The sequence below is a fragment of the Protomyctophum bolini genome (assembly GCF_963924005.1).
Source record: "Protomyctophum bolini genome assembly, chromosome: 5".
In the NCBI taxonomy this organism is placed as follows: domain Eukaryota; kingdom Metazoa; phylum Chordata; class Actinopteri; order Myctophiformes; family Myctophidae; genus Protomyctophum; species Protomyctophum bolini.
In genome coordinates, this window is record NC_137866.1 from 30,851,328 (window position 1) to 30,877,534 (window position 26,207).

At 40.6% G+C, this 26,207-nt stretch overlaps 1 protein-coding gene across 2 annotated transcripts; it reads left to right on the plus strand.

Moving 5' to 3' along the window:
- The first annotated feature begins 5,433 nt into the window (after positions 1-5,433).
- LOC308316309 (choline/ethanolaminephosphotransferase 1-like) lies at positions 5,434-23,124 on the plus strand. 2 transcript variants are annotated; one of them, XM_080764851.1, is made up of 9 exons: positions 5,434-5,644; positions 6,189-6,710; positions 10,445-10,592; positions 12,082-12,223; positions 13,719-13,803; positions 14,445-14,576; positions 17,122-17,280; positions 18,236-18,361; positions 19,143-23,124. In XM_080764851.1, exons 2-9 carry the CDS (start codon positions 6,276-6,278, stop codon positions 19,272-19,274), a joined length of 1,359 nt encoding a protein of 452 aa, XP_080620977.1. In that variant the 5' UTR covers positions 5,434-5,644; positions 6,189-6,275; the 3' UTR covers positions 19,275-23,124. The 2 variants fall into 2 exon arrangements, with proteins under 2 accessions (XP_080620977.1, XP_080620978.1); XM_080764852.1 differs by lacking the exons at positions 12,082-12,223; positions 13,719-13,803 and having other exon boundaries at positions 10,445-10,696.
- The last annotated feature ends 3,083 nt before the right edge of the window (positions 23,125-26,207 follow it).

The following is a 26,207-nucleotide window of genomic DNA, read 5'->3' on the forward strand; positions in this document are numbered from 1 at the left end:
TCCATCCTGGAGGCCAATCTTTCCGGTGATAAAATGGCCACCAACGTAATCAAAAAAGTCAATCAAAGAACAAGATTCCTTTACAGGATCTCCTCACTGGTCAACAAAAACACCTTGAAGAGCCCTCGTACAAGGTTTCTTTGACTAGTATGCATCCACCTCTTGGTACCACAGCACCTCAAAGGCCCTTAAAACAAGGCTCCAGACCTCCCAAAACAAACTGGTCAGGCTCCTACTTGGCCTCACCCCCCGAACCCACCTCACCCCTTCACCTCACGACAGAGTACAGCATCTTGCAATGGGTCTGGTCCACAAGATTCGATACACCACCAAGATACCCATGTACCTGTCTAAATACTTCCTTAATGTAAATGAAGTCCACACCCACAATACCAGAGGGAGTGCAACAAACCATGTACAACCCAGATTCGGCACAAACAAGGGTCTAAATAATTTTTGCTTATTTTCGCCCACCAAAATGTGGAACGCCCTACCAACAGTCATTAAGACATGTGAATCCCTTGACTCCTTCAAAACCGCTCTCAAAGGGCACCTACGGATGGCTGCAATTCGAAACTGGCCTCTGTAAAATCTGAATCCCCCCCCCCCCATTTCCCCTCACATATGTATGTATCTTTTCCCTTTTTGCTTCCTATATGATGAATTCCTGTTCTGTTCTTTAGCTACATAGAAGTGTCTATTTGTATGTCTCTAAATGTTTTGATGAATTGAACAATGTGGACCCTGTTGGCCTGTTGTAAACAAGTGTAATGCTTAATTGGGTCGTCCACTCACAGTTAACAGTCTTTGTATTGAGTTTGTGCTTGAAATGTACTGTAATTCTGAAAACTGTTAATAAATATTTCAATCAATCAATCAAAAAAACATTAGGAAACAAGCTCAAATAATTAAGCAACTACACTTTAAGAATAAGCCCCAAAAAACCATACATTATTTATTACTACGTTATAAACAAAACAAAAGGAAGTTCACATTGGTGCTGCATTATTTCATAGGCCAGTGGTCTACTTCAACAGGAGAACAGGAGCGACACCAACAGGTGGATTTTTGAAAATGACTCAAATCATGAAGGCAGTGTGCTATTTACGTGGAATCTTTCACAGACTTTCATACTAGGCTGAGGAATATATCCCACACTTTTCACATTGGACAGTTACAGCGCCACCAACAGGTGGATCTGTTGTTGTTGTTGTTGTTGTTGTTGTTGTTGTAGTACTAGTAACGACCCAGCACACTCAAACAAAAGAGGCTGATGAGTCTTTTACCTTTACCTCCACCTCTCTCTCTCTGTTTAAAAGTACAGGAAGAATCTCAAAGTAGGCTACAGGTGAAAATATAGTACAGGTATATATGGATGTGGATCAAGCTCCAAGTGTTGCGTACACATGCAGCGCGTTGTCAGCTTGCAGATCGTCGGTGCCCCACTCACCATGAATCCAAGCAGAGGTCCTCACAAGTATAGGTAAACCACTGCCACTGCCACCAATATTTACAAGCAACTTTACAGAAAAACAAGCCCAAAGTCGCTTATAGTAAGCGGACATGGCAACACTGTCTGCCTGTTTCTCAGATGCATACCACGACGCCCCTGGTGGACAAACACCGCACATGCAACGCACGCGTATTTGTTTTTTAAAGGAGCACTTCACCCATTTTCAACCTTATATTTTGGTCCTCAACTATATGAGTAGGCTAAAGTCTATCAATGACACCAATGGGGAGTCCAAGTAAATTAAATGGAAACAGCCTTTCATGTAATAAATGTGACTAAATAAAATAAAAACATAAAAAGCATTTAACTTCCTGGCAAGTAAGCATGCTGGTATAGAATAGTCAAGAATAACATAAAAATAAAAGTTTGAAAAATCCTGTTTGAAATGACAAAACCTAAAACTGTCCGGTGATGTCACTGCAGGCAGGGTTCTGAACTGCCCACTGTCTTGTCTTGTATTGTCGTATGTTGTTGTTTGTACATGGTGTACAAAGCATCCACATGATTTTCTAATGAATGGTGAAACCATATTTTTCAATTAGTAATGTCAATATTTTCTGTAATGTAATGTTATTTCAAGGAATCCTGGAGTTTAAAGTTCAATGGGCTACCTTATAGCCTATGGAGAGTGTGGTCTGTCCATAGACTGTAAAAATAAATAGGGTCTGTCTGATCAAATGAATATACAATATTGAAAGAGTCACTCTATCTATTGTATTCATAATGAGTATGACAATCGTCTCTCTTGACCCGGCCTTGATTCGTTTAATTAACGAGACACAGTATTTTAGTTTGCATCAGCCAAATGCAGCACAACATTGTAATAGACAGACATTGGCAAGGAGAAAAGTTGTTAAAACATCCAAATGGATACACACGCACTGACATAAGGACCTTCTTTCACCTTGTCTATACTGAACAAAAGAGATCCAAAACAGTGGGTTAAGGGGGACCTTGTTTAATAGTGGGTGGGTCGCATCACTCGCGTGTAAATCATTTTCCCCCCAAGGTCTTCAATTTGTAAAAATAAATATTATTTCAAATGATTTTGTTTTAAAATCAGAAGTGTTATGTAAATGCTATTGAATTTCTATTGGACAATGTGTTTTTCTACGTTTGGGTCTCGAAGGAGTATCTTTAGTTTTGGGTCTTGCGCTGGAAAGTAATAAAGGACCTGCATGTAACAGATGAGCCTGACATGTCAGGCTATTGTAGTGCTAGGTGATGTGCCACCCCCCTTTCTCTCCCAATTGAGTCATTCTGTCATACCCGCCTTGTAATGCAGTCTCTTGTGGCCACCGAACCCCATTGGTTGGGGATGACAGTGAAGTGTCAATTAAAAATTTATACCATTACTGCATTCAAAGTAATCAAGAAACTATAAAAACTGGTCAAACATTGGTAAAATTGTCAAAAAATATAAGTGTAACGGCCAATTTTCACCCTCCAATGTCCTTGTTCTTAGTTACCTCACAGGTATGGTAGAGTGATCAGTACACACAGAAACACAGTAACAGAGAGATGGATGTCAGTTGGCAACAATGCTCCAATTTTTTAGAGGGCCCCGCTCCTGACCTTTTGGCCCCTGGGCCTGTTCAGAGATGCAGCTTTCTGCATACAGTACATTCACCAGATAAACTAGAACTCCACCCAGCAACATTGTTTAACTACTCAATGCCCAATCTGCCACCTCTGGACACTCCATCTTACAACAACAAAGATATTTCATGGCGCAGACTTCTGGCAGAAGTCCAGAGCTTTTCAAACCATGGTTCAGGATCAGGACAGGGGGGAAGGCGTGAAGGTGAACACATAAACATGTATGCTTCCCATTGAGTCTTTTTAGTGGTGCAACCACTCCTACAACCAGCAATGTCCGTGTACCTATGTGTCTACCTATGTGGCCATGAGCACGAGTTTATTTTTAGTGAGGTTCTGACAACATGTCTAAAATATTCTGTAGCTTTAACCTTTGTTGATAATGATAAGACACAATATCAGCAGAAATTGTGTTGTAAATGCATCGTTAAATAAATATTTATATTCAAGGCTGTCATGTATGTCTTAATCTGTTTTCATTTTACTCTAGTATTATTACGCTGCTATGATGTGACGTTGACTGTTGTTCAGCACTTTGTAACGAATGTTTTAAAAAGTGCTGTATAAATAAATAAAGTTATTATTATGTCTTATTAGGCCTATGTCTTATTTTATGCTGTATAAATCAAGTGTGGGGTTAATTGCCAAATAATTTCCCACATAAAATTGGGTCTTGGCATAAACATGTTTGATTTTCTTTTTTTTTACAAGACTTGGTGTTGTCTGTGGCAAATTTCTTATTATCTTTTTTGCAATACTGAATTCCAAGCCTCCAAGTTTTCTACAGAATAATATCACACCTATTTACTACGGCATTATGACATATCCTATGAGTCCAACCATAGTGGTCCTAAAATGTTTTATATGCAAGGACTCCCTTAAAGGGGAATACAATACTCATTTTCAACATTTTTACTATTAACATGGTGAATCACATCTTGATGATGTCATCAAGATGTAATTCACCATGTTCAGACATCCAGTTCTAGGAAACACAGAATGGGTTATTATTTCCACACAGCAGCTAAGGTACCGTATATTAATGATAGTAAAATTATGAAAATGAGTTGAATGCCGGCCCCTTTAACTTTGAGGGTACAGACTTGTTAATTAGGCTATAATATTATTGTCCTTCACTCATTTTTTTGTGTCCGTGGCAAAAATATCATTTTGACAAAAAAATTCCACCACACGTCTGCATGGCAATTTAAGGACCCAATGGCAATTTGTAATTTGATTACCATTGATTAAATCATTGGTAACCCAACTTTCAGCAGCTATCACAGATCCCCAAAGGAAACTGAATTTCAGTCTGTGAGAATGGGATGTGTTACTAATTAGACACCTTTTACAAACACATTGCTGAATTCTTGGTATGGAGATTTGAGGAATCTGGGTGGATTGGGGGAAGTTTCATCGCTTCGAAGAGGTTTGATGCAGAGGGAAAAATAAAGAGCAATTCGGTCATGTTTAGCATACTGTATTGAGTTATTACACATTAACATATCCAAAATATTAATAGAGACGAGAATGTGTATAATATGGCACTGTCATGACAGGGATCTGTATGCGGTTACCACGATCACCCACCAGATGGCTTTATAGCAGCCTAAGATTTAGATTCTAGATTGAAAATGTCAGAACTCAGAATTGATCAAAATACAAATTTACTAGTAGAGCCGCCCTAAACCTTAGGCTAAAATGGCTTGACACCTGGGTGTCAGACAGATAAACATAAACACTTTAGCGGCCTATATTGAAGTTAATCACATAGGCTACTTTCTCAGTTATTTTCACATTGTCGAAATCCATAGCCTATAGCCTACAGCCCAGTGAGCTCCCACGACAACCTATCAGGGTTTAGTACTCCTAGATAGAAATTTGCAAGGCAATTATTCTAGTAATATAATTAATCATTCTCATAACATTACATTTGATGGGTGTTTTTACGCAGCCCAGTGACCAAGCCCATTATGATGACCAACCCTAGTGTGTGGCGGAAGGACGCATCCATTTTCAAGCGCCATTGCCTTCGAAATAAAAGCATACATTTTGTCACCGCTCATCTTTATGACGTCGTCCACTCACAGTTAACAGTTTTTAGTATTGCGTTGTGCTTGAAATGTAGGCTACTGTAATTCTGCAAACTGTTAATAAATACTTAATTCAATCAATCACCCATGTGGGGCTGATCAATATATTTTTTATAATCTTTATAATATAATTTTATAATCTAGCAAAACATGACGACCTTTCTTTTGAAAATACAGTCAACCCGGAAGTGCCATTTTTTGCTATTGCTGGTCCTGTTTTGACGACACTGTGCTGTGTTGGTTCTCATCATTGCGGCGGTTCGTGTTTTCCACCTGCTCCAACCAAAACCTGCCTCAGCCTCTAGTCTACACTAATCCACTTGTGTACAGCATAGTTCCTGGCCGGGGTCCAAGCATTCGGAGCTTGTCCTTAGCATCCCCATCATCAATGTAAACAACAACAACAACAACAACGTCGAAGCGATCAGCAGCAAACACGGTAAGATGATGTCGATGCTGGACAATGTCAACATGCTAAGCTGTCAATGCAGCTCGATCGTTAGCCAGCAATTGACATTTGGTCACATCCGAGCTATTTCCAGTACACATACAAGTCACACTGGATGCTGTGCATGGTCTTTAGGCTGTTATGTAGTCACACGGCTTTGAACCAGTCACAAATAATTGCGTTGTTAGTTGTTATAAGTGGTTTATAGCTGTATAGCCTACTGTCTGTGTGTATAGTCCTACACAATCAATGCTAATATTCAAACGTCTACCCATTAAGAAATGTGACATCTAAAGAATGCTAAAATAATTATTTAATTTGCTTTTCGACTGTGTTAATTATGATGATATTTAGCTCCATTGCAAGAGATTCACACTCAGCAGTCGTCATTTACAATGTGGACAAGACATGTTACTGTGAACTTGTGCCTGTCAAAATGCATCAGGTTTTTGACTAGGCCAATAAGCTGATGTGGTTTGATTATGCTGTCAGTGTTGTCCAAAGTCAACTGTATTTTTTCTTATATTCCCATCAGCCCCATTTTGCCCAAATTGTGGATTACTACTAGAACTCGAACTGTGCCAGCAGGGGAGTGCAAGGCAAAGCGGTTTCAACTTCCTCCATGAGTAGTAGCGCTGGCCAAAGGAATCTACGGTCTCGAACTGCAAAAGCAGGCCATGGCACAGCTGGATCTGCAGCAACGTGGCCATCACTGGATCCAGGCGTTGACGCTCCCTATAAGCCGGCCACCACCAAGGGCCAGGCCGCCACCACCTGCGGCGGCGGTGGCAGCGGTGGTATAAGTTGTGTTGTGAGCAAGTTGGTTCAGATGCCCTCGCCTCCCCTCTCGGTCCACCAGCTGAAGAAGCTGGAGGAACACAAGTACAGCAGTGCAGGACGGTCCCTCCTGGAGCCGCTCATGCAGCACTTCTGGGAGTGGCTGGTAGGACACGTGCCAACCTGGATCGCTCCCAACCTCATCACCATCATCGGCCTGGCCGTCAACATCGTCACCACGCTGGTGCTGGTCTACTATTGCCCCACTGCCACTGAGCAGGTAGGTTCCCATTTCAACCCATCGATGTACAGTTTCTACAAATTCTACAAATCATGCCTTCTAAATCAGTAGTTCTCACGCTTTCCTTTTCTATTTAAAAAAAAAAAAAACATTTCAAAAGGACAAGCCTGACTGAGCCACCATTGATTTAATACTTGTGTTCCGTCTCTCGTTTTGCTTTTCCACCCACTTATGATGGCGGAGTTTGCATCAAATTCAGAGACATCTAATTGTAACTGATATTCAGATGAAAGGAGAGCAAGATGGGTGAAACTACTACTGTGTCGCTGGCCTGTCGGTGCACATTTCTCTGCGACATAAATATTATTTGAGAATAAGAATTCAGCTTTTATTTAGAGAGAGAGAGAGAGAGAGAGAGAGAGATCAAATGACATGCAGCAAAGGGTTGGATTCAAACACGTGCCCTTCTGGGGTACCCCGCTGTTTGAGAATCCTGCAGTAGGACCACATGGTTATCGTTTGCTGACCCAGATTGTAGTTGCACCAAAGGTATTTGCCTCGGATAAGGTCCCTGGGGTCAAGGTGATTATGTACTTCTTGGAATAGTTCATGAGGGCTTTTGAGATAGCTGTCCACTGTCCCTCACTGTCAAGTCACTTATTACAGATGAGGGACAGTTCATAATTGTACCTAGCACCGATTCCGCATCCAAATAATAATTACACCATCTGGGGCGTGCTTCTAAATGTTTAAATAGTACTAAACGTTAACAAAATATGCATGTTTAGAGCAATCTCTTTTCGTTTAAACTGACAAAATAAAAGTAATATATCATGTGATGTGGGTATTTGTGTAATGCAAGTAATGGCCAAAAGATTTAAACACGCTCATATAGATGCTATGATGGTAGTGGTGCCGATGACATCAAGTTCAAACCTGATTGCTTCAGAGTGAACCTCAATTCAGGATTTGTCTTTGTAAAGATTAAACACCATGTAAAGTGTGAAATGATCGCAAAAAACCAAAAACTATAATTTCAAGAATTGACAAGCTATATACTGTAGCTAATTTATATAGTTCCACTGAAATTCTTATTTTTATCACCACCATTTGGGTCCATTTTACACTTCTCTCTCAGTCTGTCTGTTTCTCTCTCACACCTTTACTTAAAGTCTTCTGATTTCCTCAATATAAACATCCTAAAATGTTTTAATCAACCCATCTTCATATAATAGGTCCTCTCACTAATAATCATGATAAAATGGCACAATTGTTTTTCTACTCAGTCTGTGTCTCATAGGAGGGCTGTGGGCAGTTCACCGTCCACCAGTGACATCATCAATGGGGAATACAAGCTAATAGGAACTGCAGGCTTTCTAGTCCTGAAAAGTTGCAATGCGAAAATGGAAGCCATCGTTACCGCTAGGCCAGCGGGCGCCCCTAATGAAACCTTTTGATCCCAACAAAGAAATGTTATTTTTTTGCTGGAGTCACTCGGTGCAAACTGCGAAAGTGGGCATGCATTGCTAGCGACATAAATGTACTTGCTGGAGAACACATCTGTATCAGTGTTGATTTTGTCGACTACCATTTTCACTGACAAACTAAATGGAAACTAAGCTATGATGACTAAAACTAAGACTAAATATATTGACAATTTTATGACCAGTCACCAGACTGGTCTGACCTACTGGGTAGACTGGTGGATATTGCTACACCCTGTACGACCAGTCACCAGACTGGTCTGACCTACTGGGTAGACTGGTGGATATTGTTACACCCTGTACGACCAGTCACCAGACTGGTCTGACCTACTGGGTAGACTGGTGGATATTGTTACACCCTGTATGACCAGTCACCAGACTGGTCTGACCTACTGGGTAGACTGGTGGATATTGTTACACCCTGTATGACCAGTCACCAGACTGGTCTGATCTACTGAAAAGATTAACCCATTCAGACCGGAGGCCCATTCTACAACAAATGCCTTCTAAATTACTAGTTTAAAACACTTTCATGATTTTTCCAAAATAGCTGATGGAGAAGGTACTCAGGTGCCGCGTGCCGTGAGCTTAATGTATATCTGCTATTGTTTGAATAGCTAAACGGTTTTAATGGGTTACTGTTCAACAGTGTTGATTTCGTCGTCTAATACTATGACAAAACATTTTCGTCACTCACCTTTTTTCACTGAGGAAAACTAAATGGAAACTAAGCTATGATGACTTAAACTAAGACTAATTATATTGACAATTTTGTCAACGAATAAAAACTAGACTAAAAGAGACAAGTGGACGAGATCCAGTATAAGTCATTTTACACTTGGTTGCATGCTGAAAATAGCAGATCTAGTTTGACCGGTCATATGAATTCAACATTCTCCTAGTGTCTAGTTAACAAAAAACAAAAATAAGTAAATAAATCTGTCAGTCACTTATTTCGTTCATCTGGCCCTTCATCTAATCATAATGTAGTGTAGAGACTCAGCAAAACAATATATATTATATTTCTTGCTACTGTTTGATACTGCGAGTGTTTAGTTACTATTTGTTTGAACTTGTTGCTTTTTAATGCTGTTACTTAACCCTGTAAGACTCAGCATTGTTTTTCGGTAACATTTTTATTTTATTCAATTACTTAATAATTCTATTTTTTTTCTGTTCTTTTTTCACCTAAACGTCATCATTGATGTTCATTGCAATGCCATTGGTCATGATATTTGCATATAAATACCCCCCACAGAGGCTGAAATTCACACAAATTAAAAACTTCTGGACTCTGTGCAATTTTGAACAATTTTGAACCTATGACATTTGACCTTTAACCCTAATAAAAGTATGTAAAAATGTAAAATAATTGTAATATATGTTTTTTTGTTATTTGAATGTCTAGATCTAGAACATGTTTTATTCATTATTGTGAAAGATATCCCCCAAATGTAAATTATTAATTTATATAATTATTATAAATGTCATAAAATATCATAAAATATTCATCAATTATCTTTTTTATTTTTTTAACATATATTTTAACATAAGTCCTAGTAGTACAAAGTGGTAGTAAGGTTGAAATCTCTTTTTTGCAAGTAGAAATATATCCGGGTCTTACAGGGTTAAGCTTTAGATAATGAAATGTCAAATGCGTAACACTGCTTTGGCCTGGTTAAACGTTCTGTCCAAGTCTTGCATTGTGCATGTTTATTTGAAACAGAAACTGTGCGTTCTTGTGACCGGGGGCTGCAGAGTGTCTCAGTAGTGAAACAGAAACTGTGTGTCCGTGTGACCGGGAAGGGAGGGCTGCAGAGTTTCTCAGTAGTGAAACAGAAACTGTGTGTCCGTGTGACCGGGAAGGGAGGGCTGCAGAGTGTCTCAGTAGTGAAACAGAAACTGTGCATCCTTGTGACCGGGGGGGGGGGGGGGGGGGCTGCAGAGTGTCTCAGTAGTGAAACAGAAACTGTGCATCCTTGTGACCGGGGGGGGGGGGGGGGCTGCAGAGTGTCTCAGTAGTGAAACAGAAACTGTGCATCCTTGTGACCGTGGGGGGGGGGGGGGTGGCTGCAGAGTGTCTCAGTAGTGAAACAGAAACTGTGCATCCTTGTGACCGGGGGGGGGGGGGGCTGCAGAGTGTCTCAGTAGTGAAACAGAAACTGTGCATCCTTGTGACCGGGAAGGGAGGGCTGCAGAGTTTGCGCAGAGTGAGGGCACACTTTTCATATGAAGCAGTACAAAATACCTTATATCTGCCATTTTCAACATCTTAATGTTTCTCTACAGGCACCGCTGTGGGTGTACATGGCATGCGCCGTGGGCCTGTTCCTCTACCAGTCACTGGACGCTATAGACGGGAAGCAGGCCCGACGGACCAATAGCAGCACTCCGCTGGGGGAGCTCTTTGACCACGGCTGTGACTCGCTTTCGACAGGTGGGAGAAAATTACGACATCACAGCACACCGTCAAACGTGTCCACCGGACATACTCGCACGGAGGCAAAACATTCACTCACTTGTTGGCAATACAACACTGAGGTGATAGACACAACCAGTGGTGTAATAGTGATTTTAGTTTTTTTTCTCGGTACCACAGCATTTTAATGATGTCACACACACACGCACGCATGTGCACTACTGCACTCGCGCCTATACATGTGCGCATGCGCACAGAACAGCTGATATCCTAAGCCTATTATGACACACAAACACAAAAGTAGACTTAGAATAATCAGACAAACTTCTTTACTGCGCTGCAGTCACAAAACTAAAAGGTTTGCTTTGGACAAATCTCTACTTTGAGTTTGATGGTGGAGGAGGCATTCCTGTTGCGTGCAGAATCACAGAATCACTAGCCTACTGGAGCCATACTGCTGTGTTGCTTAATACTGTGTAGGTAAACGGTTACGGTAAACCTGTTGTTATGCAAAGTAATATCTATTTGATTTGGGCACGGTACTTGACACAGCGTGAGAGTTTACAGACGCCCACCGTCAGTAAACCTAGACCACTGGGTACTTCCATATATTTAGCTTTGTGACTGCAAAGCTAAATATGACACATAACAATGCAGAATCACATGTCTGAGGCCATTTTACCCTCAACATCTTATTTATAAGATGGAGTTTATATTGTACATTACCATTAAAACCAATACAACTATGTCTGTACCTGAGTAGATATCTTTAATAATATCTTTCAGATATAAGAGTAAAGGTACCATGAGTGGTTTTAATTTATTCACATTTTGTCACATTTGTTTTGTCTTTTATTTGAATAGCAGCCAAATCAGCAGCTAAGCAAAATGTAATAAATAATGTATTTTTGAATGAATTATTCATCTTTAATGTATTTTGTGCTAGTTAGAACCTTTTTTAAGGTAATAGCTAAATAAGTGCCATAATCAAATTAATCGTTTAAATACTCGACCGACGAATCGATTATGAAAACAATTGTTAGTTGCAGCACTAAAATCTAGGGGGACGTGTTCTAGCACGCACGCACCGTTCCGTTCTTTACCTGTGCGTGCACGTGACCATTTTTTTGGGTGGTACTGCGTTCTGCTAGCATGACATCACTAGACACAACACAACATATGTACATATGTGTCTACATCAGATTCAAACCCAGGTCGTGTGGGAGACCAAAGTTCACCAAACCTCTACAGCTCACAATTCAGAAGTTGTACCTACTCATGATATATAATAATATATGTATTTATTTTTATTTGTTGTTGGTCACATGTCGGCGTCTTTAACTTAACTGTACACAGTTTAAAAATATGTGTTGATTTAACTCTGAAAGTGTACAGGCTGTATTTTGTTTGCACTTTCAGAGTTCTCAGTATTTTAGCTGTGTACATTGTATATTTCCCTTTCCCCTACTCATCCCCCCCTCCCTCCTCCCTCCTCATTTCCTTTTAGTGTTTGTGGTTCTGGGTACGTGCATCGCCATCCAGCTGGGCACTAATCCTGACTGGATGTTCTTCTGCTGCTTTGTTGCCATGTTTATGTTCTATTGTGCCCACTGGCAGACCTATGTGTCGGGCACCCTACGCTTTGGCATGTAAGTTGTACTGTATGTATGCAGCCACACGGTTGGTTAATAATGATGCTTTAACCCATTTACACCTGAGAACAGACTCTACGAATGTCTTCTAAATCATGACAGTTTTCTGAAAAACCTATGTTTCCTATGTCAGTTGTTCTCACACTACTTACTGTACATGTCAAGGACACATTTATATGTATTTGGCCTCCGACCCCCATCTCAAAATATGTTGTTCTAGAGCACAAGCTCGTAGAGCAGCACTCGGTGCCGCACTGTGAGCTTGTAGATCTGCTATTTTTCAATAGCTAAAGTATAACAAAATGGGTTAACTAGACTGATAAGCCTGTATTTTTTTATTTACAGTAATAGCTTTGTATACTGTATGTTAGTACTGTATTTGGTCATTTTTGGGTATAGCCACTGACTATTTTCATTTATGATGTTGAAGTAAAAATAACATGACTATAACTAGTCTATAACTAACTATGAATCAAACCATATGCCATTCATTTAAGGTGATTTCACAAGGAGTTACAAAACAGGTTCATGTTACACCATACTCAAATGGTTACACCATACTCAAAACATGCTATTACTACACAAAGGGAGGGGGGGTGCTTCCTGTTGTTGTGTTCACAATTATATATTGCAGTGGTTTTCAACCCTTTTCATATCAAGGCCCATTATTTATTTGACATTTGAGCCACGGACCACCATTTGATGACAAAAAAATACATATATTTTGTTGTCGTTTGTCCACAATTCCATGCTCTACCTCTTCCATGCTCTACCTCGGTACCATTAGGAGAGACAACAGGCAAACGTTGATCAAAACAACAATTCTTCTACATTCTTTAATTGTGTAGACTTATTGTAAATTAAGTAATGCAGATGTTTAACAATAATTTAACTCTTCGAGCTAAATTATTAGTAAAAATGAAACCAAATGGACCCGTATGGTTTCATTTTACACTTTCTAGAGTTAAAGTACTACGTATAAGGGTCCATTTGGTTGCCAACTCTCCATAATTTCGCTGGGGAGGGCACCTGGAACCCCCTCAAGGAACACCAGTTGAAAACCACTGATATATTGAATTGAACTGTATGTTTAACAAGTTCTAGTATAAAATCAATAGAAAGGATTACTAACATTGTCAGTCGCGTGTGTGTGTGTGTGTGTGTGTGTGTGTGTGGTACGATCGCCCCTAAATTATCTCGCCCCTCGATTTTTCCACCGACCGCTCGGTCCGACGGTTCTTGTAGTTGTACTGAGGTTAAGGTTAGGAATAAAGTTAGGTTTAACCGTTTAAGCATAATTTACTAAGGTTACTTTAGGAATACCAGGACGTGCAATTCCGCCGGGTGTACGCCCGGGGCGAGTTGGTAAAGGGGCGACTCGTTTGGTATTCTGTGTACATTGTGTGTTCTTGATGTGGCTCTAAATAACCCTTCTTAACTATTATTGGTCCTAATTCCTCTGCTCTCTCTCTCTCTCTCTGTGCCCGCTCAGCATTGATGTGACTGAAGTGCAGATGTTCATAATAACCATGTATGTGCTGGCTGCGTTTGGAGGAACGGCTTTTTGGCAGTTCTCGGTAATAATGCCATTTTACCCCCATTATGACTCAGCAAACACTGGCTCTTAAAAGGGACACTATCACCCCTTTCGTAACCAGATCTTATTTTAAGTGTGGGAGACGAGAAAAACTTTTATGGGGTTTTTAATGTAGGTAATATGTGTTTTTAACTTAAAAGTGTCCATGATGTCATGGGCTTACTTAGTTACTTCCTGGACTACATGTTGTCCCAGTAAGACAGCCCCCCCTATCCACAAGGAGGAGCAGTGGACCAGAGCATTATGGGAATTGTAGGCCAGGAAGGAAGTGAGCCCAGTGTCTATGACATCATAGACACTTTGAAATACTAAAATATCTATAACAACATTAAAATAAGATCTGGTTGCAAAAGGGGTGAAGTGTCCCTTTAAACAGTGGTGGAAAGTATATTTCCAATGTTCGGTACTTGGAAACAGTGAAGTTGGCGAAGTTATAGATTTTCATATTGTGTGTGGAGTGTGTTTTGTGTTGTAATGATCCCAAAATTGCATATAGTTTACCAGTATTTAGTGTGTAACTACTAACTAACCACAGCACATGCCTGTTAATTAATATATTAACACACATCCGAGCACACAATTCATTCATTGTTAGTTGTGCTCGTTTCGTTTCCTTTTTAGATTCCTCTGCTCAATATCCAGGTGAAAATAATTCCAGCCCTCCTCACTGTGGCGGGAGCCATTTTCTCCTGCTCCAACTACTTCAGGGTCATATTCACAGGCGGAGTAGGAAAGAACGGATCCACTATAGCGGTAAGTTTAAAAAAAAAACTCTGACTGCTTTTATTTAGAATTACAAGTCGTCACGATTAGTTTTGTTGTCATATGACTGTGCTGCAGTCCTGGTATCTGGCTTTGTCATGTTATTAGCTAAGTATGTTTTTTTATTTATTACAAAATGTGACTGTGTTTTCGTTATTATTTACTATAGTGCTAGTAAATACAGTATAGTAAGTAATGAATGTGAAGGAGGGTACTAGGGGGATGCCATACTGTAAATACAGTATAGTAAGTACTGAATGTGAAGGAGGATACTAGGGGGATGCCATACTGTAAATACAGTATAGTAAGTACTGAATGTGAAGGAGGGTACTAGGGGGATGCCATACTGTAAATACAGTATAGTAAGTAATGAATGTGAAGGAGGGTACTAGGTGGATGCCATACTGTAAATACAGTATAGTAAGTACTGAATGTGAAGGAGGATACTAGGGGGATGCCATACTGTAAATACAGTATAGTAAGTACTGAATGTGAAGGAGGATACTAGGGGGATGCCATACTGTAAATACAGTATAGTAAGTACTGAATGTGAAGGAGGATACTAGGGGGATGCCATACTGTAAATACAGTATAGTAAGTACTGAATGTGAAGGAGGATACTAGGGGGATGCCATACTGTAAATACAGTATAGTAAGTACTGAATGTGAAGGAGGGTACTAGGGGGATGCCATACTGTAAATACAGTATAGTAAGTACTGAATGTGAAGGAGGATACTAGGGGGATGCCATACTGTAAATACAGTATAGTAAGTAATGAATGTGAAGGAGGGTACTAGGGGGATGCCATACTGTAAATACAGTATAGTAAGTAATGAATGTGAAGGAGGGTACTAGGGGGATGCCATACTGTAAATACAGTATAGTAAGTACTGAATGTGAAGGAGGATACTAGGGGGATGCCATACTGTAAATACAGTATAGTAAGTACTGAATGTGAAGGAGGATACTAGGGGGATGCCATACTGTAAATACAGTATAGTAAGTACTGAATGTGAAGGAGGGTACTAGGGGGATGCCATACTGTAAATACAGTATAGTAAGTACTGAATGTGAAGGAGGATACTAGGGGGATGCCATACTGTAAATACAGTATAGTAAGTACTGAATGTGAAGGAGGATACTAGGGGGATGCCATACTGTAAATACAGTATAGTAAGTACTGAATGTGAAGGAGGATACTAGGGGGATGCCATACTGTAAATACAGTATAGTAAGTACTGAATGTGAAGGAGGGTACTAGGGGGATGCCATACTGTAAATACAGTATAGTAAGTACTGAATGTGAAGGAGGATACTAGGGGGATGCCATACTGTAAATACAGTATAGTAAGTAATGAATGTGAAGGAGGATACTAGGGGGATGCCATACTGTAAATACAGTATAGTAAGTACTGAATGTGAAGGAGGATACTAGGGGGATGCCATACTGTAAATACAGTATAGTAAGTACTGAATGTGAAGGAGGATACTAGGGGGATGCCATACTGTAAATACAGTATAGTAAGTACTGAATGTGAAGGAGGGTACTAGGGGGATGCCATACTGTAAATACAGTATAGTAAGTACTGAATGTGAAGGAGGATACTAGGGGGATGCCATACTGTAAATACAGTATAGTAAGTAATGAATGTGAAGGAGGATACTAGGGGGATGCCATACTGTAAATACAGTATAGTAAGTACTGAATGTGAAGGAGCATACTAGGGGGATGCCATACTGTAAATACAGTATAGTAAGTACTGAATGTGAAGGAGGGTACTAGGGGGATGCCATACTGTAAATACAGTATAGTAAGTACTGAATGTGAAGGAGGGTACTAGGGGGATGCCATACTGTAAATACAGTATAGTAAGTACTGAATGTGAAGGAGGATACTATAGGGGGATGCCATACTGTGTGTTGTAGGCTCAATATGTCAGTTTGTCACCTCTCCCTTCACATCCAGTAGATCCTGTGATCTTTTGTGGCTAGATGTAATGTCCTGGGGTCTAGTAGGACTATAGTAAATAATAATAAAGAAATCGCGTAAAAAAAAATTGAAAAGAAAAATACATTTAGCCAATTGTTCGAATGCCCCCCATCAAAAAAAGCTAAAATCATCTTTCACTTTATCTTATAACAACCTAAAACATGAACGTTTAAGAAACTTTCTCTGTTTTGTGTCTAGCTAGTTTTAGCCAGTTGCTACCGAAGGGACAGTGCATATTTAAGCACAGTGTGGGCGGCGGTGGCTCAGGGGTAGAGTGGCCGGATGGTAACCGCAAGGTTGCCAGTTCGAACCCGGGCTCCCCCAGAGTTAGTGTCGAAGTGTCTTTGAGCAAGACACTGAACAATTGCTCCTGATGTGCTGGTTGGTGCCTTGCATGGTTTCCGCCGCCATCGGTGTAGGAATGTGTGTGTGAATGGGTGAATGTAATGCACAACCCAATCTACTGTACAGTATGTAAAGCGCCTTGGATAAAGGCGCTATGTAAATGCACCATTTGCCATGTATTGTGTCTTGCTGTTGCTCAGGGGACCAGTGTACTGGGACCATTCTTCCACATTGGCGCTGTGATCATTCTGGCCTTCATGATCTACAAGAAGTCATCTGTGCAGCTATTCCAGAAGCATCCATGCCTCTATGTTCTAGCATTTGGCTTCGTGTCCGCCAAGATCACCAACAAATTAGTGGTGAGAAATTACCCTGAAGCCCATGGTCGCATCGCATGCAGCATGATTTCATGAGCTAAAAAAATGTCCAACATCACTCACTCATTCACTGCTTCCTCCTCCGTCTACTGTATAGGAGGGAGTTCTACTGTATATACTGTAGGTTGAATATTATCAGTGAATTAAAAAAAATACATTTGACACTGGTCACCATCAACAATAGTGTTGCTATCGCACAATTCAAATATGTCAAATCAATGTTGGCTTTTTTCTTTCAACGCAATGCATGATGGTATGTATTTTATAGGTTGATTGTACCCTACTTTTCACGATGCCTTGTGGAATAATTGAGTTCACTATATAGGATACAATAATGATCACTATACATTTGGACACCACTGCAAAATGGCGTAATCACTATGATGCACTATGAGTAGGGAATGATTATGGACACAGTGTCTAATAATGGCTTAGCTATGGCTAGTAATTTACTATAGGTGTGCAGTTTGTGCACAGGGTTACATGTTCTGACTGAGGTCAGTCTTGAGCTATTTGAAGCCCCATTTTTGCAGGATATACTTTAGGACAAATATTTGTGGAACATGCGTACATACAAATGTCAAAATCAACCCTTTTCATGTCAAGAACCCATTATTTATTCAGCATTTGAGGCAAACAATCAAAAACAAATAATTATTGTTGTGTGGACTTCTTGTAAATTACGTAATGCAGATGTTTAACAATAATTTAACTCTTGAGAGCGTAAAATGAGTCAACTCAAGAGTTTAGGTTTCTCAAGAGTTAAAGATCTAATAAGGGTCCATTTGGTCATTTAACTGGGGATCACCTGGAACCCCTCAAGGACCACTGGCTGAAAACCACTGTTCTAGAGGTCTGGCCCCTTTCGGTGCCACACCGTCAAAATGTAAAAGACTTTCCGACCAGCATGTTTGACGTGATATTATTTGTTTTAAAGGTGGCTCATATGACGAAGAGCGAGATGCATCTCAACGACCTGGCCTTCCTGGGGCCAGGGCTGCTCTTCCTGAATCAGTACTTCAACAGTTTCATAGACGAGTACCTGGTTCTCTGGGTGGCACTGGTAAGAACATTCCCACTGTTTTGACCTGATTCTACAAATGTCTTCTAAATCATGATAGTTGTCAGAAAAACGTATGTTTCTATGTCAGTTGTTCTCAAACTATTTCATGTCAAGGAGCCCCGGAATTATATGTAATCAGCCGCCGACCCGCATCTGAAAATATGTTGTTCCAGTGACCCCCCTGAAGCAAAGATTTGAGTTAAAAATGTTCTCTCTGAAAGAATATATATATATTCAAAGCTCATGAGCAATTTATTTATTTTTCTATTATCTTTCAATAGCTAAAGTATAACATAATGCGACCTTAGAACACCAAAAGGGGTTCCCGCCCAAAATGGGCAGTTTTACTGCTAAACCTGAGTTCCCCGACTTTACTGATAAGTTTCCCCGAGTTATGTTCTATTTGTTGTATTGGCAGATTTTGATAACGTTTAAAACATGCAAGGTTTTCCGCCGATACTTTGTGACACGTCACACGTGTCGATCACGTGACCGGGTTTCGCTTCTGGGGCTGCTGGGTAATAGTCTCCAGAATGGCGGCACGGACCGAGCAGCTGTGTTTCTCTGCCTTGTCGTCGATGGCGATTGTGGAATATTATCCGACATTAGGACAAGCGATCGCACTATTTTTCAGGCGCACGTTCGTGCATCGTCCGTTCACGATCGGGTGATTCTTCAGAGGTTAGTGAAAAACATCAGCAGGGAACGGGAGTTAAATCCATACAAATCGGGCTTTCTTGTATTTAAATGTAAATTCTCCTGGTCCCTTCCTTCCCTCCAGTTCCTGTCCGCCCTTGACCTGGTGCGCTACAGCGTCAGCGTCTGCAACCAGATTGCCAGTCACCTCTGCATCTTCGTCTTCAAACTCAAGCAAGCAAGCGGCGGGCAGCCTGGCTCTCTCTCCGCCAAATAGCGCCGATGGCGGCCGGAGGCTCCTCCCCTCCCGCTCAGGTGACAGGAAGGAAGCAGCGCAGGCTGGGGGACGTCGACCCCCCTCGCTCCCCTCGCTTCAGTAGATACGGTAATGAAGTGAACTCTGAGGTTAAGATGGCGGGGTGGCTGAGCGTTTTGGAAATCACTCACTCCCATTCATTTGTGTGCTCACCAGGACCACGGCCAACCTGTAGGCAATTGCAGACGGAACACCCAAGGCCGCATATACGTAGGCGTTAGGGGTCAGTTAAGGTGAGGGATCGGGGGGAGACACTCCTCGTCCTTAAAATCCATTGATTATTAGCAACTTGCACTTGTCCCTGTGTTTCCAGACTGGTCAGGCACCCCCGTATTAGCTTATGATGTGATGGATGCATTGAGGGCAAGAAAAAAAGATGGGAACTAATTTATTTAAATCTGTGGTGTGCAATAATGCTGTTTTTTTTGTTTGTTTTGTTTTTTTCTTTTTTTTTACGGTTCTCTCTTTTGGTGTATGCTTTAACCAAAGAGAAGAATAGAGAATATTTGTTGTCATATATTTTGTGTGCCATTAAAATGTAACTACAGTACTTTGCCAGCTATTTATGAGAATTAGACAGTCTCTAACCACAGTTACTAATAGGAGTCGATTTAAATCTAAAACCTATACGTTTTATGTCCTCTCCTGACGAGAGAGAGGTAATGTAATTGCAAGTGTTAACACCTGGGATTTGAACCCGGCTCTTCCCGCATGGGAAACCAAGCATTCCAGAGGGAATTAGCCCTTCGCTAAATCCCTCCCCAACCCGTTCTTGTCCAATAGCAGCGAGGAGACATGGCAAGCTGTTCAGAATACGGTGCTGGACCCAAAAAAATGACTGAATGAAGAAAAAAGTGGAATGTCCACACGCAACGTTTCGCCCCTCCAGGCTTTCTCAGTACTCAGGTACTCAAGTACTTGAGAAAGCGAAACGTTGTTGTATTTAGGTTGAAATAAAAAAGACGGGGAGCAGAACTATATTGTGTGTGGACATTCCCCTTTTTTCTTCAAGCTGTCCTTCTCCCCCATTGAGATGCATGTTAAATGACGGGGATTTCTCCATTTATCAGATAATTTCAGTAGAAAGAGCTTCAAAAGCTTCTAAATCTAGTCAACAAGGCCTGCAGTAGGCTTTGCACTGGATAAATGTGCATGACGTTATTTCAATAAACTAGAAATACGAGTCATGCCAGAGGGAGAAACAATATCCAACAATCAACTTTAACAACCGTCCGTTTTTCAGTCAGACTACGATGATTGGTATTATTGCCATCACTCAGTCGTGTGACTTTCCCGACCGTAATAACACTGACGGCTATGAGGAGCATAGCAACGGTTTCTAAACTATATGGGTTGGCATTGGACAATCGCTTTTTGGGGTGGGGTTTAGTTAAGGGCCAATTATGAGTTTCAGGCAGGGCTACCTATCAACCAGTTGGTGTCCTACCCAATATGAGGGACTAAACTTTCTCAATGGAGAAGTAGTTGTATTGTATTAACGTACTTTTACCATATAGGTTGGTAATTTTCTCTTCTTTCTTTTTTAACATTAAAATAATTCCCAGATTGCAGCTTTAAAGGACAACACGTTACCATACCACTGTTCATATATTGGATTGATTTAGGACTGAAACATGCTGTACATAAAATCTATCGTTAAGAAGGTTGAGTTTCTACGTAACCAAATGACGGGAGCCTATACAGTACCTAGCTTGTCTGACCAATATGAATGTCACTGTCACTTAAGTCACTTATTTACGGTAGGTACTTATTGAGGCACAAACTGTCACCATTTTCCTTACAGGTTAAACCCTTAGGTGAGGTCAAATAGTGGGATTGTGTATTAAAATTATACATTATATACATGTACGTGGTGAACTCATTCCCGGCTTTGAAAATGTATGTATTTTGATGATATTGATACGAGCTGAAATTCAAACGTTTTCTATACGCCACAGTACTGCAAATGGCTGGCTACTGTTCTTTTTCTTGTTTTGCCATTCAAAGAGATCAGTACACAATGTATATTATGTGATTGTCTTTGTTGTGATGCTTCCAGTCAGCAGGAGCTGTAAAAAAACAAAACAAGGAGAGGATCCTTAGTGGAATTTCAAATGGTATAAGTTTTGGTGCCAAGTCTTAATTGGTGTGAGTATTTTTGAGAAAGCGTCTCCCATGTGTTAAAGTCTTTCCACTGGATCGTGACAAGAGTTTGTCAAGGCTTATTTTGTTTAGTTCTGTCTTTTCCATAATAGACTGTAGACCAGCACTGTACCAATGCTTAACGCTCCTCTTCTCAGCACTGTATACTTGGTGTGCCGGTGGTCGTGCCACTGGAAATAGCCGATCTACAAGTTCACAACAACACGTCACCAATTGCATTGTGAGCTATTTTATCGTCCATTTCTGGTGCACAACACCGGCATGTTTAAATGTATGAATCAAGCTTTACACTCCTGGCTTCCATCTACAAACATCAGTTCCCTGTGTCCATTGCTGCATGCATTTAGTGGATGGTTTCCTTCTAATAGTGTACCATACCATGTGGTATTCTATTCAAATAACCTTGTTACAGATCGCAGGCACCTTACCAAGTATTTGCATTCATAGGGTAAAGTGTGGGCATACAGTAAGTCCAGTGGCCCGGGGACCACCAGTGGTCCTTGAGGTTCCCCAGCTAAATGATGGAAGGGTTGGTATAACCAATTGGACCCTTATAGATCTTTAACTCTTAAGAGTGTAAAATGAAACGAAATGAACCATTTCACGCTCTCAAGAGTTAAATATCTGCATTACTTAAGTTACAAGAAGTCTACACAATTAGAGAAAGTTGAAGAATTGTCATTTTGATCAACGTTTGCGCCTGTTATCTTTCCTAATGGTGCCAACATCAATACAACGTGGGACAAAACGTTTTGGGTCTGAGAGGCTTAAATCTCATCACGTGGTGGTTCCGTGGCTCAAATGCCGACTAAATAACGGGCCTTGATGTGAAAAAGGGTTGAAAACCACTGGCATATAATATAAGCACTGAACTGATGTCAGTAAATGTTTTGTCACCTCAGAACAGAATAATAGTTTGTCTGTTCTTCCACCTCGATCACACCGTTAACCTCATCGTTAAGATTTCCGATATAGGGTTCTGATATCGTGCACAACGTTGTCCACTGCTGCCGACTTCTACACGCTCCACGTTTCAGAAATCGTTAATTTCTGGTCCGCTTTACACACACAGTATCCACACAGTTCTCATTCATGCCGTTTAACGTATTACGAGTGCGACAAGTTTCGTGGCCAAATACCGTCCACCATACAGTCGAAAATAACAATAGCTTGTTTTGCTAATCCCTTCATATTACTGTTACTATAAAAGTTGTCTGGTTAGGTCAATCTGAAGTATTTTTTTTCCCCTGTATTCTTTGATTGTCACTTGAAAGTTGAAGGTATCAATTTTTGAGAGCTTTTCTTATAACCCACATGTATTCAAACTGTGATAACAAACTAAAGTATGCATTTAAATATAATCTGAGCCATTGAATACACTTCCTTTAAAACAACTAACAAAACACTTACTGTTACTGTAACTTGTCATCCCTCCCCCCCCCCCCCCCTCCTCATTAAGTAGACATAATTCTGAGGAAACATGCAGAAATGTTGTAGATGGATTATTAGGCAATATGTTTAAATGGGAGTTTAATTTGACCAATGTTCTTTTTCTTCTGTAAAAAAAAAAATTACTTTGGGGATTAAACAACCATATACAGATAAAGAACCTTAACAGATAATAAAGATTGATATATTTATGATAATCTATGCCTTGTATGATTTGTCGATTCTGGCATCATTATTTCGTATGTTTTACACAGTATGACACAGTATGAATGAATGAATATTTTATTTCCGTGTCCGGATAATTTCTTGACCCATCCTACATGGGATTATCAGACACAGCAATTAAAATATTAACAAAACAAAAAAGAAAAACAAGACAAAACAAGAGCATTCAGGTGTATAGCTATCCAGTAACTCAACCAGATTACAGTGAAAATATATAACCAATCTGTAAAACAGTTGATATAATTTAATCTATAATTCAATTTAGTTATACGTAACCCTTCGCCTCCTATCCCATGCCCTATAAAGATACTCTGAAAAAGCAAAAACATGGTGAAAGAGAAACTCAACCACTGCACCACTCACACTCCACCAAGTCCATAAGTAACCTTCGAGCCTGGCTTATATCGTTGAAGGCAATTGTCTGTTATGCTCAAAGGAATGTGTGCAGTTTGTGCACCAGTGTTGATTTCGTCCACTAATAATACTATGACAAAAAGTTTGTCGACTACCTTATTTTTCAGACGAAAACTAAATGAAAATTAAGCTATGATGAAGTATATTGACAATTTCGTTAACAAATAAAAACTAGACCTAAAATGTTAGGAAGGGACTAGTGGACATGATGTCACGAGACCTGGGCACCATATATGGGGGCTTGCCAGGGGTGAACAACCAACCAACACACTGACGGGAAATGCACAATTCTATAATAAATGCGACCTGCGGTCACAATAACTCTGGACAGTGATGATGTTCTGACATCTGGCATGCCTGACAGTTAGTTATTTAGTTAGTTGCTGAGAGAGTGAGCCAACACCAACTCGGGATTCCTGGATCGCTGCCTTCCACAATTTCCTATCAAACATCAGGTTCTTGAACTCTGCAGTGTTGTCAGCCAAGCTGTCACGCCTACATAGGTGGTACGCTTCTTTCCCCTCCTGGCTTTGCCCTGGGTTGGCTCCCATAGGGTAAATTTACTTGCCTCAAATTCTGGGTGCCTGACCCAGTGCCCTGCCAGCCTTATCCTTCTCTCTCTGACTTTGTCCGTGACCCGTGGTAGGTCCCCATAGAGGTTCACATTTCTGATGCGGTCCGTCCATGTGACACCTAGTGCCATTCGTAGCATTCTTGTGTAGACTCCATCCAGGGCAAGAGTGGACAAGAGATCCAGTATAACGTAATTTTACACTTGGTTGCATGCTGAAAATAGCAGATCTACAAGCTCACAACGCATCACAGCGCAACGCATTGTGAGCTTGTAAATCGGTTATTTTCAGCAATAATCACAGTCATTACGACGGCATCAGGGCCCGCCCAAATACATTTTAGTTGACTAAATTCTAAATTTGCTGTCAAAATCAACATTGGTATGCACTGCGTCTGAGTGGTGTGTAGGAGGCCTGCCAAAGTATGTTGGCAGTCTGCATCAATGAAAGTGAAATCATGCTTTAAGGAGTGTCAGCTGACTTTAGGCTGAAAAGGCAGCAGACCAAAGTCACAAGGCCTTGGCTTTAAGCAGATCGAGACCTCAGGTCTCTGTTGCGGCTCATTCAACACTTTCACGTACAAGTATACAACACTTTCCACACTTCGCATCTCCGTCTCACCACTTCCTTTTCATCCTTTGCACGATTTATTTTTTAATTGAGAGATTTTTTTAATTAATTTTTTTAGCTAAAAACACACGTGGTCAGATCGAGGTCCAACGTACATCTCTCCACGTTGGAATTTCACTACTTTTTTGGGGGGAACTCGAGTGGAGCGCTGCGGCGCTGCCGTTTGTGAGGTTGATCTGGATGGAGGCCTGACTCCCGCCCTTTCACAGTGAGTAAGTTAAAAAAAGATCTTTGTATGTTGCCTCATGCACACACATCCATATTCTTAGGGGATACAATATTAGCCAAAAATAGCAGACACAAAAGCTCACAACGCGTTGCGAGCTTGTAGATCGAGCGGCAAAGAGATTTGACACACACACGTGGTCCAGCTACACAGAGCCAACTGCGGTCAACCGGTTTACCACGTCTAGAGGCTTTACGTGTTAAAGCAAATGTGATTGACTGATTTAGTAATTATGCAGAACATTTCACACTGATGGTGTCATGATGTGGAAACATTTTAAATAGTCGTGTACTGTGGGCTTGTGTGAGGATAAACACAGGTTAAAGTTCAGTCACCACCACCGATTTCAATGGGGTTTTCTGTGTGTGTGTGTGTGTGTGTGTGTGTGTGTGTGTGTGTGTGTGTGTGTGTGTGTGTGTGTGTAGTGTTGATTTTGACGGTACATTTTTATTTTAGTCATAGTCTCTTGAATAGTTTACATTTAATTTCAGTCACATTTTAGTCACCTGGAATGTTTTAGTGTCTAGTTTTAGTCAACTACAAATCATAAGATTTTAGTCGACTAAATCTACAGTTGATTTAGTAGTCTAAAATTTATTTTGGCGGGCCTTGATGCGAATACCAAACGACTCGCCCCTTTACCAACTCGCCCCTGCGAAATGTTTTAATGTAGTTAAGAGTTAATTTAGTATTTCCCTCCCTCTCTGAAATCTGAAATTATCTTGTATACATATTTATTTGATTGTATAGTAGTCGATCTCTATAATATTTATGTTTGTTATTTACAGCTAGGTAGAGTAGTGGGGCGAGATGGAAAAGGGGCGACCATACCCGTTACCCTTGTTGCCGTCGTAATCTAATTTACACTAGATCTGCTATTTTCAGTGTAAGTGTAAAATGACTTTCTACAGGATCTCTCTTGTCTACTATAGTCCCGTTTATATTTGTTGACAAAATTGTCAGTATATTTAGTCGTCGTAGCTTAGTTTTAATTTAGTTTCCATTTAGTTTGTCAGTGAAAAAAGCTAGTCGAACATTTTTGTCATAGTATTAATAAGTAGACGAAATCAACACGTGTGTGTGTGTGTGTGTGTGTGTGTGTGTGTGTGTGTGTGAGTGTGAGTGTGAGTGTGAGTGTGAGTGTGAGTGTGAGTGTGTGTGTCTCACTCATCGGTTTTCCCATTCTTTCCCAGCCTCTCAGGTGATTTACACAGT

Excerpts from the sequence above, each read along its gene's own strand:
- LOC308316309 (XM_080764851.1), top strand. The coding sequence starts at position 6,276 with ATGAGTAGTAGCGCTGGCCAAAGGAATCTACGGTCTCGAACTGCAAAA. Across the intron at positions 10,593-12,081 it reads CTGTGACTCGCTTTCGACAG|TGTTTGTGGTTCTGGGTACG; the intron begins GTGGGAGAAAAT and ends ATTTCCTTTTAG. Across the intron at positions 18,362-19,142 it reads TGGTTCTCTGGGTGGCACTG|TTCCTGTCCGCCCTTGACCT; the intron begins GTAAGAACATTC and ends CCTTCCCTCCAG.